This window comes from Elephas maximus, chromosome 26, assembly GCF_024166365.1.
Source record: "Elephas maximus indicus isolate mEleMax1 chromosome 26, mEleMax1 primary haplotype, whole genome shotgun sequence".
Lineage (NCBI taxonomy): Eukaryota > Metazoa > Chordata > Mammalia > Proboscidea > Elephantidae > Elephas > Elephas maximus.
The window spans coordinates 34348406-34361216 of NC_064844.1; the positions used below are offsets into that span (position 1 = coordinate 34348406).

At 38.2% G+C, this 12811-nt stretch overlaps 1 protein-coding gene across 4 annotated transcripts in view; it reads right to left on the minus strand.

Annotated features, from left to right (window-relative positions):
• Positions 1 to 1627: 1627 nt before the first annotated feature.
• The window catches only part of TTC27 (tetratricopeptide repeat domain 27), a 291976-nt gene continuing 280792 nt past the window's right edge, over positions 1628 to 12811 (minus strand). The window contains exons 19-20 of one of the 4 annotated variants that reach the window (XM_049870400.1): positions 8551 to 8651; positions 1628 to 2520 (exon numbers count right to left, since the gene is read on the minus strand). In XM_049870400.1, coding sequence (XP_049726357.1) covers positions 2398 to 2520; positions 8551 to 8651 — 224 coding nt within the window. In that variant the 3' untranslated portion in view covers positions 1628 to 2397. The remainder of the gene's footprint in view (positions 2521 to 8550; positions 8652 to 12811) is intronic. The other 3 variants (XM_049870399.1, XM_049870397.1, XM_049870398.1) reach the window with 3 other exon arrangements.

The window sequence follows — 12811 nt, forward strand, 5'->3', positions numbered from 1 at the left end:
CATGTTGTGAAAAATCCATCTGTGTGACCACAGCCCAGCTCCTCTCGTTTAAATAAGGGCTCTTTGCCATCTCACTATAAAAAATAAAAAAAAAAAATAGGGCCTATTAAATGAAGAAGCAGAAAGGAAGTGTGTGCTGTGTTCACTTATAGGTTTTATTCCCCATTCTTGGCCTAAACAGTGGGTTAGATTGATTTGGATGTTATAAAGATAGAAATAAAAAAAGCTTTTCACTAGACTCACCCAGGGTTTCAATCTAGATTTACCGTAACTTGAATAAATGGCTATAAATAGCCCAAACTAGCCAAACCACTTTTCATGTCACGATCTCTGAATTAAGTCTGGAAAGTGGGTGTATTTACTACATATACGGGATATAATTTCTTCTTTACATTTTGCTTATGAATACCACAGTAACAGCAAGTCCAACAGAAACAATGACAGCATGAAGGGCCTGGTCTTGATACACAGCTGAGTAAACGCTCTCAGTGTTTGGAGTGCTCAGGCCTTCACTGTACTGAGGCTCCATTTAACATAAGGCCAAGTCCCCCCACCCCAAAACCCGTTGCCGTCGATTCCAACTCATAGCGACCCTACAGGACAGAGTAAAACTGCCCCGTAGAACTTCCAAGGGCGCCTGGTAGATTCAAACTGCTGTCCCTTTTGGTTAACAGCCGTAGCTCTTAACCACTATACCACCAGGGTTTCCCCCCACCCCAAAGGCACCTCAAATTCATCCTGGGATTCTGTAGTTCTGAACCCACTGCTCTACCTACCACCCCTTAACATTGCCTATTCCCCGATCAGCACCAACTCGCCAAGCCTCCTGAGTTTGGGGTTTTGGTGTAGAGTAGGGATCCTTCATTTCTTTAGGGTATATTTACACTCCTCTGTAGTTGCTGCTAGCTGCCATCGAGTCAGCCCCCAACTCATGGTGACCCCATGTGCAAATGAGTTACAGTCGCCATTTACTGTGCTGCCTCTCTGGAAAAAGTCTGACAAGCAATTTATTAAAAAAAAAAAAAAAGACTAAATCTTAATGGAACACAGGCTATTATTAACTGAGACCTCACAGAATTTCTCTCTTTGGAGAAATTTATAAACAACGACAGGCTAATCACCCAGTATTTACTGTTAGAAAGCAAAAACTGAAATCAGCTGACCACTGGAAGCTTCTCCTAGTCCCAACACAGCAAGTAGAAAGAATGCAGGATTTAGCAGTCTTTGAATCCTGGTTATTTTTCTTAGTGTTTTTGACCCTTAGAACTCAGTAACTTGTAGCTATTAGTACGATGATAGAATTTCATACTATGGCAACTAAGTAAAGATTAGAGGATCATATCTGTTCTATTTTTCTAACTGATAAAGCAAAAATGCAGTTCTGAAAACAAAAGTATTAATCCTGGAAAACCAAAGAGATTAGGCATTTGGTAATGCAAAGTATTTAACCATACTATATCAATATGAGGCACCAAAGACCCTTTAGTTAATGCAATATGGCTGTTTTCACAGATACTGTGTTCTTGACTCTGAGGCTGTGTGAAAGTGTTAAGAGATATTAAGAACTTGATGGAAGGTACTATATTACCACACCCATTTTACAGATGAAGAAATTAAGTACCTGAGTATTAGAAATTAAGTGTTAAGAGGTAGTAGAGATGCTTTTGATTATGAAGCCCTAAGCTTTTCCTAGTTTACTATAGTACTTCACACATATTTTCCTCAGTTATGTTAAACATTCACATATGTGGTTATTAAATATAACTAACAAGTCTATAGAAACCCTGGTGGCATAGCGGTTAAGAGCTACGGCTGTTAACCAAAAGGTCGGCAGTTTGAATCCACCAGGCGCTCACTGGAAACACTATGGGCAGTTCTACTCTGTCCTATAGGGTCTCTATAAGTCAGAATCAACTCGACGGCAACGGTAACGGATGTCCTTTCTGACACACAGAATCTTAAGAAGTGCGAAGTTTTCCATCATCAAATCCACTCTTTTATCACTTTTGGGCAACAAAGCAGTCGATCCAATGATTCCACGAAATTGTCATATGTGATTTTTTTTCCTTTTTGGACTAAGTTTTTCCAAAGGATGATCCAATTCATGTTAGCCTGACAGAGAATAGATCCTATGCAAAAAAGCAAACTATAATTTATTTGCTCTTTGTGCAGAAATAACTGAATAATAAAAATACTGAATTCAACTGTAATTAGGCCTAAAGGAACAGGGAAGCTTATTTATAGTACTTCAGAAAGCTTAGAACATTTCAAAAGCAAAAACATTAGCCATAAAACAGAAATTTATTTAAAAACTGAAATCTTGTGTTTCAGATACACAGGTATAAGAGAAATGCCAGAAGGTGAAAGCATCTTGTCCAGGAACTGCTTCCAACACTGTCAATACTGGTTTCGAAATTGGTTGCTTAGGTCCTGGAGCTCTATTACTAAGGTGTCCATAGCTGCTATTTCATCAGCTAACTGGCTGGAAATTTCTCCACTTGCCACATCTGTAAAAAGTTGCTGCAACATAAACAAAACAGAACTATCAAAACAATTACTAAAATTTCTTTAAAATAAAATAGATACAGAATACAGAATTAAAATATCTTCTGCATAATAACACCACATTATAGTAGCAATGGTTGCATTTGTTTTGTTCACCATCTCAGAAATACACAAGTGGTAATAATTAAACAATAATTAAATAATTAAACAAAACAACATGTCTGAGCTTTAAATTCCAATGAACTCTGCTCTTCAAAGTTTTCCTTGAATATTGGTTATTCATTTCACTATCACAGGATAGTCTGGGGAATGAATAGACATTATTCTATTTGTTGTATATGCAAGCAAAATAAATACATTTCATATTCAAGTTCATATAAATCATACATTTCATGGTACTTATTTGAAAAATAATTTTGGTTTAGGCCTCAGGGGCCACAAAGATTGTCAAGATTTGGTAAAAGCAAACAAAACAAAACAAAACAAAACAACAAACAAACCCTGCAAAATAAAATACGCCCTGCTCTCATAAAAAGGAGGCTTAGAATGTTTTAGAATGCCGCTCAGGGACCTGCTGGCTGTGTAGTATAGGAACTCGAGAAAACCAGCTTCAAAATTCTATGAAACACATTGTGTGTGTGTGTGTGTGCACATGCTGTGTGTGAGCACGAGTGTGTGTTTTAATTAGAAACAGTATTATTCAGTTTACCATCTATCTTCTTTATCAGACTGGACTAAGATGATTTGTTTATGGAAATCAAAATTGCCATTAAAAATCACTATTTGCTCTCACTACCGCAGATGATAACATGTTACAATGGTTCTCAAGGCTGTTCCAAAAAGGAAGTCCCAAGCATGCTCTGCGGGGTAGCATAATCATAGAGATAGGCTTAGAGTTTCACATAGTGATTTTCAGAGCAAAGAACATTCACTTGAATGAAGAACTTCAAGAATGCTTAGGAAAAAATTGTCATATTACTTTGTAGTCATACCTTGTACAGCATTTCATAAGAGAATGAAATAAAAACTGGTGTGATGTGATTAGTATAGAAAACACTCTTTAGGAAAATAACTTGGGCCCACATAGCGTATTTTTAAATAAAAATTATAGTTCTTGCAAATCAGAATGAATCTGCATCACTTCCCTATAAAATAAGGAGGAGCTAAAGCCAAGAGAGGGTGATTTGTTGCAAGTTCCGAGGAGTGTAAGTGGTAAAATCTATTCTAGACTTCACAGTTTCTAATTCCAGGCTCAGTACTGTAGCAAGTGCCCATCATACCACTCTTTGCTGCAAACCTGCACAATGGTAGGATGCTAAGGGTGCAGGTGTTACTCTGTCCTGGAAGAGCGTGGACTGCATGGTTTGTTAGGTCATTGTCTAGGCTCAAGTGGCTTATTCCATGAAGACCTTTGCCTGACAAGAAAAGACCAGAGCTTCATGCAAAGTAAGCCTGTTGCTGTTAGTTGCCATCAAGTCAATTCCGACTCATGGAGTCCCCATGAGTGCAGAGTAGAACTGCCCCATAAGGTTTTCAAAGCTGTGACCTTTCAAAAGCAGACTGCCAGGCCTGCCTTCCTCTGGGTGGTTTCAATTGCTAACATTTCAGGTGGTAGTTAAGTGCTTAACTGTTTGTGCCACCCTTGGACTCCAAACCAAAACTACTGTCATGGATAGAATTATGTCCCTCCCAAAAAATATGTGTATCAACTTGGTTAGGCCATGATTCGCAGTATTCTGTGTTTGTCCTCTGGTGGGATTATAACACCCTTACCAGGTCACATCCCTGATTCAATGTAAAGGGAGTTTCCCTGGTGTGTGGCCTGCACCACCTTTTATCTCTCAAGAGATAAAAGGAAAGAGAAGCAAGCAGAGAGTGGGGACCTCACACAACCAACAAAGCAGCACCAGGAGCAGGGTGTGTCCTTTGGACCTGAGGTTCCTGTGCTGAGATGCTCCCAGACCAAGGGAAGACTGATGCATCACAAGGACCTTCCTTCAGAGTTGACAGAAAGAGAAAGCCTTCCCCTGGAGCCGGTGACCTGAATTCGGACGTTTAGCCTACTGGACTGTGAGAGAATAAACTTCTCTTTGTTAAAGCCATCCATTTGTGGTGTTTCTGTTATAGCAGTACTAGATGATTAAGATCTACCAAAAGCTATTTACACAGCTATCTTAATTCATTTTTACTATTTAAGTTTTTTTAATTTAATGTTTTAAAAAAATGTTTTTTGGAACGCAATTCTGTTCAGCAAACCCAATTCATTCAATAAAGTAGAAACGTGTATGATCTACTACAAAACCAGACTCCCAACTATTCCATACAAAATGGGACTTCCAAGGAGACACTGGAAATTGATTTTTTATTTTTGTAGGATTCAGTTGGGACCGAATGAGAACCAAAATCTAAATGTAGCCAATGTTCTGAGGCCTCCTTTTCCATGTCTGAAAGTTTTCCACAATATGGAAGCATGCACAGTTTACACAGATAAGACTATTTAAGTCATGTACATAATATTGAGAAAAGTGGTAACTTATAAGACCAAGCTCTGCATTTTGAAAAGAAGGTAAAAGCAAATGGAACATAAAATATACAGATAAAAAATTTTCAGACTTATTTGGAAAATGTTATTAACACTTATTGTTCAGGCAGTAAGACAATATGACAAATTAGCATGTTAAAATTGGTAAAAATTGAACTAGCCTAATAATTTTATCTTATTTTCACAGTATTATTAAAAACAAAAGGCATTTAACATTATGTAAGGTCTTTTTCTACATTATGTAAAATTTTCTATGACTTTCAAGATTTGGGTATATAAAATGCCTTCTCTTTGCATTTCACTATCTATTCCCAGTGTCTCTAGCTTGAAGGCTAATTTAAGTAGTACTGTGGATTTGAGAAACACGTCTGAATTTCCCAAACACTTCTAAGTTTTTAAGTCTACCTTAAGAAAATATTTTAAAATTATTGGGTTAGGAAATTAATTTAGTGAGTTGCAATAAGCATTAGCTAGAAAAAAATTATAGAAGAGAACAGAAGAAAAATCTATCACAGTGTATTAAGTAACAGGGTGTAAGTACTATTATATGAACTTATGCATTTATATATATATATGTATACACACATTTGTTTATGTGTGCGTGTATATAATAAATAAGTATATACTGGGTTGTGTTATAAAATGCACTTCTCACAGTGAGTCTCATAAAAAGAATCTGAAACACACTGTTATAAATGGTCCCTTTCAGCTCTAAGGTACTAAATATTTTTTTGAGTAATGATGTTCTTTAAATACTGAAAATTCTTATTTTTATCTTTTCATTTCTCAGTCTATTTAATAAAGTCTATTCTATAGAGAGAGGGAAAAAAATAACTTCCAGGCCTAAAAGTGCCCTGCTGATACAGACACTCAATAATAATTGCTCGGTAACATTTGCCATGAGAATGTCAAAAAAACAAAAAAGAAAGAATGGAGAAAAACTAAAAATACCACAGTAATCTTAGAAGTGATATGAATCCAGTATTGTTGAGTGACGAGAAAATGGTTTAAAATGGTTTGGTCATATATACATTGATTAAAATGCTCAATAGGAACAAAATTTTCTTTAAAATCAGTCTGTGTAAAAAAGGCTTTTGTTATGTGACTCAAATAAAAAAAAAAAAGGGGGGGAACCACTTTAACAGTATTATAATATGCAAAAAAGAGCAGTTCCAAGGAGCTGTGGCTGATAATATAGTTATCACGGGAACTGGAGGAGTATATCCTGATGAAAGAAATAACTGATAGGTTAGTGATCTAACCCAAATTAGGAAATTTAGCTTTCAATTTGTGAAGGAAAGTCACAGAAGGAGTATACTGCTTTGACTTTCTTGGAGAGAGATCTTACAGCCTTCTGAAAAAAGATAATTCTGGAGGTGTGCTGGCAAACTGGGGAGGATATATAGTTCTCCTGGGTAGACTGTAAAAATCTGGTTCTAGCATGCAGACAAAGACAGCAAAGTGAGTTAACTATCTAAAGAGGTAAAAATGATGCCCTGAGGTGAAAAGATCAAGTAATTAATTAAAAAAATTAAAAGTACCCTCTAGTAATTAGTAAGGTTTTTACAAATGCCTGAAGTGGTCTCCAGGTGAGTCAAAATTAGTTTGCAACCCAAGATTAAACAGTAAAAGCAAGTAAAGGTTAGAAAAGTACAAAATTGTGCTACAAGTTATATTCCTTGTAAACCTGGCACCCAGAAGTTTAGTCCAAACCTGACTGCACATTAGAATTGCCTAGGAAATTTCACACAGATTTCCCAGGTTCTACCCAGACCTGAATCTCTATCTGTGCAGGCAAGAACCCAGGAATCCTGTCCTCAAAAAAGCTCCCACATTGTCTGCAGGGTGGTATTTGGGAACTGATGGTATGGTTTAGTTGTCAAACCTGAGTCATCCATCCATCTTAACACTTTTTCATCAAATCTACACATTACCTACTCAATATTTTCCTCTTAATGCTTTTACTTAAATAAAAGTATTTGTAAAGAAAACATTTTATCACTACTGTAAATGGAGAACAAACAATAATATCCATGAAATTCTAGGTTTGGAGACTTGGCCATACTTTTTTTAAAACACATTGAAATAAGCATATATCAAAATCAGAAGATTTTACCAATCGCACGTATGCCACACTGTAGGAAAAGTGATAATAAAGAGGTAGAGCATTGCTTCAATTTAATTTAGCAAGAGCAATAGGGCCTGAATTGCAAACATTGATTTCTAAGGCTCCCAAGTTACCCACACTTAGGGTGGTTGTAATAGCTAAGGTTGTGTGTCAACTTGGCTGGGCCTTGATTCTCAGTGGTTAGGCAGTTATGATGTAGTCTGGAAGTTGTATAATGATGTAATCATCTCCATGATAAGATCTGATATAATGTAATCACCTCCCCTGTGACACCTGCTATGAGTAAGCCAATCAGTTGAGAGAAAGTTTCCTTGGGGATGTGACCTGCATCCAATATATGTGGACTGTCTTAGTTATCTAATGCTGCTATAACCGAAATACTAAAAGTGGGTGGCTTTAACAGACAGATGTTTATTCTCTCATAGTCTAGTAGGCTAGAAGTCCAAATTCAGGGTGCCAGCTCCAAGGGAAGGCTTTCTCTCCCTGTCGGCTCTGGAAGAAGGTCCTTGTCATCAATCTTCTCTCGCTCTGCTCCTGGCACTGCTCTCATTAACATAACTGCCTGTCTCATTAACATTATAGAGATAGGATTTACAACACATCAAAAAATTACATCAGATGACAAAATAGTGAACAATCACACAATACTGAGAATCATGGCCTAGCCAAGTTGATACACATTTTTTTCGGGGGGGGGGGTTGGGGGAGGACACAATTCAATCTGTAACAGGGACTTTCTGGCAAAGCTCCCTGGCTTTTGCTCTGCTCTGGATCTTGCATTTGGCTTGTCAATATGTGACTTCCAGTTCTGGGGACTTGGGCCAACAGCCTGCCATCTGACCTGTGAATTTTGGTTTCGTCAGCCCCTGCAACTACGTGAGTCAGGAGAAGCCTCCAGCCTGAAGCCTGACCCACAGACTTGGGACTTGCCATCCCCTACAATCGCGTGAGCCATTTCCTTGAGATCAAACTCTCTCTATATATAAAATATATGTATACACTTTACTGGTTTTGCTTCTCTAGAGAACCTAGCCTAAGACAGTGAGTGGTCTAACTAGAAGAAGGGCCTGCCTAACTGCTTCTGAAAGTCAGCCAATGAAAACTCTATGTATCACAAAGGTCTGATCCCACCGTGCTTGGGGCCAACATGGGTCAGGAGCCAACTTGACAGTGGCTAATGGACAACGACAACAACAATAAGCCATTAGGCCAAGAATATCTTTACCAGCACAACTAACTACCTGGGGGCTGTTCTCTAAAATATAACATGAGCTTAAAATTACTACCTATTTAGAAGAAGAATCAAAAACAGTAAGCTGATATTGAAGACCTTTTTCTATGTAACAATTCTAACTGATTCACATTACACTCTCACCTTTGCTTTAGATAACAAGCCCCGTAAATTGAGTCGAATTGAAGAAAGCACTTGTACAGCCTCTTGGGGACTGGCTTTGTTTTTACTGCATTTTATAGCCACTGGAAGATAAATATGGGGGAAAACATCCATTAAAAATAGGTAATGATATTTTGTAGGTACAAAAAAAAAATGAAGATTTTATAGTAATAGACTTCAGAACTATTTCTACATGTAAAGTTTTATTTTCGAAAAGTGAGAATGATTATGTATACCTTTAAAAAAGATAATTTACTTAAAAAGGGTAAATTTTTGAGGGAAATAGGTGATTTTTGCTGAGTTACAAATAGTCAGGAAAAGACTCTAAATACACACACACACTCGCACGCATGCACGCACACATACACATGCAGGCCTATACATGGATGCAGACAATGAAGTTCCTGATGTAATTAAGCAAGGAGACAAAATCTTATTGAAAACAAGATGCCCACACAGGGCAAAAACAGATGCAGCATGTCTCAGTGTGGCCTCCCACAATTCCCAGGGTCCTTAACAGGTAACCCCAACTGCTGATGACAACATCCTAAAGAAGTGATTTGCCAATTATGTACAGCTCAGTGCTGTTTCACATTCAGGGTTTATATCACCATTCTGGAAGGATTTATACCAACAACCTATGGGCTTTCATGGAGGGACTGTGACCACAGCAGGCTCTCAGGGTCATAAGCCATAAGTGGCACCAGTAGGACGAACGGGAGGGCAGGGTCGCTCCTCCTCCAGCACTCTGGGGAGTCCATTTTCCTAAGATTTGAAATTATGAAGGGGACACACTCTCCCCTGGTAGAATGCCCAGCTACCAGTGCTTTATAAGAATAAGTAAAGAGGTTTGTACAAACACAATGCCTGACATTTCTTCACTCATTTGTTTTTGTTCCCCTTAATTGTGTTCACTAAAGTCTAACAAACTAACAACCAGGCGCTATTTTACATCTACACTAAACAATCTAAGGATTAAAGTCTACTTAGTACCCCAGGTCTCAGAGGTTTCTTTTTGCATGCAAACGCTAATTGATTAGGAAGAGGCTGCCTGTGCCTGGCAAAGAGGAGTTCTGTCATTAATTAATAATGTCCCCCATGGCCAGCAAGAAACCAGGTTGATATTTCTATTTCAAATAATAATTAGATTTTGACATTTCTCAGCTAAGGGTTGAAAAGATCCTTGTAACTGGCAATATGAATCTCCGTTTCCAAGGGCAGAGTTAACCTGGAGAGTATGAGGATTAAACTGTGTTTCACTTCGTAAAGTTGTAGCTGCCATGGCTGAGGTATTTGAGCTGCTTAACACTTAGTAAAGGGGCCCTGGTGGTACAGTGGTTAAGAGCACAGCTGCTAACCAAAAAGTCGACAGTTCGAATCCACCACCCGGCTCCTTGGAAAACCTATGAGGCATTTCTACTCTGCCCTATAGGGTCGCTATGAGTTGGAATAAACTCAGCAACAATGGATTTGGGTTTTTTTTTTTTTTTTTGGTTTGGCTAACTGAAAGGTCAGAGGTTTGAACCCACCAGCTGCTGGTGGGAGAAATCACCTCTCCATCTGCTCCCATAAAGATTACAGCCTAGGAAGCCCTATGCGGAAATCCTACTCTGTTCTATAGGTTCACTATGAGTCAGAATCGGCACACACCACCACCAACAATATGTAGCAACCTATTATTAGAAAAAGCTGTGATTCTTTTCTTAATCCTTTATTTTCATTCTAAGAAAAGCAAAAACAGACCCCATTAGTTCCCCTCTTCAATCCTATTTCCAAAAGTCATTAGAGATAGCTATAGACAGAGACGGAGAAAGAAGCAGGGAGAAAGGGAGAAGGTGGGAGGGGGGAGAGATGGAGGGAGGGGAGGAGAGGGGAGTGGAGAAACAACCTACTGTTTCAAATAATAAGGAAATTTAAGACAGCAGTACTTCCCCCATGCAGACTGTAGTTAAAATGCCTAACCATTATTTTCAAAGTTCCTGGGAGGGCAAAGAACTAACTAGCTTTCCCCCATCCTTTCCCCAAAAATAAAATAGCAGACTGCAAATGGACACCCTCTAGGCAATATTAATGAGCATACAATGACGGCATTGTTACAGAAAGTCTCAAATACCTCACTGAAACTGTAATGTCTTATCAAGCTTTCTGTAAGTACATAAAAAACCAACCAAACCCAGTGCTGTTGAGTTGATTCTGACTTATAGCGACCCTATAGGACAGAGTAGAACTGCCCCATAGAGTTTCCAAGGAGTGCCTGGCGGATTCGAACTGCTGACCATCTGGTTAGCAGCCGTAGCACTTAACCACTACACCACCAGGGTTAAGTGATTCTTAACAACAGCGACCAAATAAGGAGTAAATCAGGTGGAGATCTAAAAAACATTATATTTCCTTTTGAGAACTGGGTGGGGTAAAAGAGACAGAAAAGAGAATAACAGAGAAACCTAGCTCATTGTTCAGTTAAGTGCTGGTGTACAAAAGCAGTTAAGAAAAGGTTAAGATTTATCTTCATAAATCTAAAATAGCACCAGAAACTAAAGCTGAGCATCCACTCAAATATGCTTGAAATGTTGTAGGAGCACCAACACATAATTCATTAAGGTCAAAGAAGAACTTCAAAGAATAGACACCTGTTTTTCTCCAAGTACTGCCCAGATGAAAAACTGGTGCTGACAATAGTTTAAAACCAACTTCAAGATGAAAAATGAAGATTTTTTTCCTAGAGTATCTATTTAACCCTGCATGTTCATAGTTGATAGGTTCAATACCAGCACTTTGTGGTTACAGGAAATCTCTTGGCTTTGCCTGTTATAGAGCTAGCTGTTCACAGAAATGTTTAAGGTTAGCAAATTGAAGCGGATAAGATAAATTCTTCAAAGTAAACAACACCCTGCTAATTATGTACATAATACTCCATAGCTCTGGGTTTCCCCAAACAGAATACCGTATCCACAAAAGCTGTCTGAGCCCACCCACTATGAGGCCAGCACCTAAATCATCTTTCCACTGATTAGCAATTACCTCAAACTTGCCTACAATGAATTTCAACTATGCAGATTTCAATACTTTTATCTTTCAAGGTTTAACTGGCCCAGGAAATTGGATATTTATATTCTTTTAGCCAAAGAGTTAAAGGCCCTAAGAAGAATTATTAACTACCAAGCCCGTTGCTAAATGGTTTGAATGTTCTATGAGTTCTTTATAGGCAAGCTACATTGTATCCTTGCTCTTGATTTTCCTTTTTACTTTAGAGTCCCTTATCATACAAACTAAATCCTCTAACCCAGAAGGAATGGGGTAAAGCTGGGAAAGTAAGGGATTAACATTTAAATTATGTGCAAAATACTGTTCCCAGTGCCGAGTCGATTCTGACTCATAGTGACCCTATACGACAGAGTAGAACTGCCCCATAGACTTTCCAAGGAGCACCTGGCGGATTTGAACTGCTACGGTTAGCAGCCGTAGCACTTAATCACTACGCCACCAGGGTTTCCTCAAAATACTGTTAAGTATTTAAATATGTTTTCATTTATTCTTCAGAACAACCATATGTAAGTGCTATCTCCGTTTTATCAATAAGAAAAGCTAAGGCTCAGTAATTCGTCCCAAGTTTCCTGGCAGAGCTGGTCCTGGAGCTTAGGTCTCCTGATTCCAAAGCTCTGCCCTTGTCACAGTAATTTAGTTACAGGAAGAAGGTAGGCAGAGAAGTAGGAGGAGGACTTCAAGACAGGTTCACAGTCCTTGTTCACAGTCCTAGGTTCAGTTCTTAATACTGTGGCTTCGTTATTTTATTAGAACTGCGTTCTCAAGGCATTACACGCTCATATTTAAATATAAATATAAAAGTACATTATTAAATCTAAGCAGTATATTTTTCATTAATGAAAACAATTAAAAGCCGTCTTTATCTGGGATATATTTACCCAACAGGTATGTCGCCTTATATGTAAGGTTACACCTATAATCTTCCCCACAAAAATCACTCTTTAAATTTCTCAAAGATAGGGATTAGATTACATTTTACATTTATTTTGTATATGCCATTGCTCTTTGTATATTGCAATGTACTTCAGAGATCTATGTATTTTTAAGAATAAATATTTTCACTTATAAAAACCAAGACCATTACCATCAAGTCAATTCTGACTCATAGCGACCCTACAGGACAGAGTAGACGTGCCCCATAGGGTTTCCAAGGAGCTGCCGGTGGGTTTGAACTGCTAACCTTTTGGTTAGCAGCCAA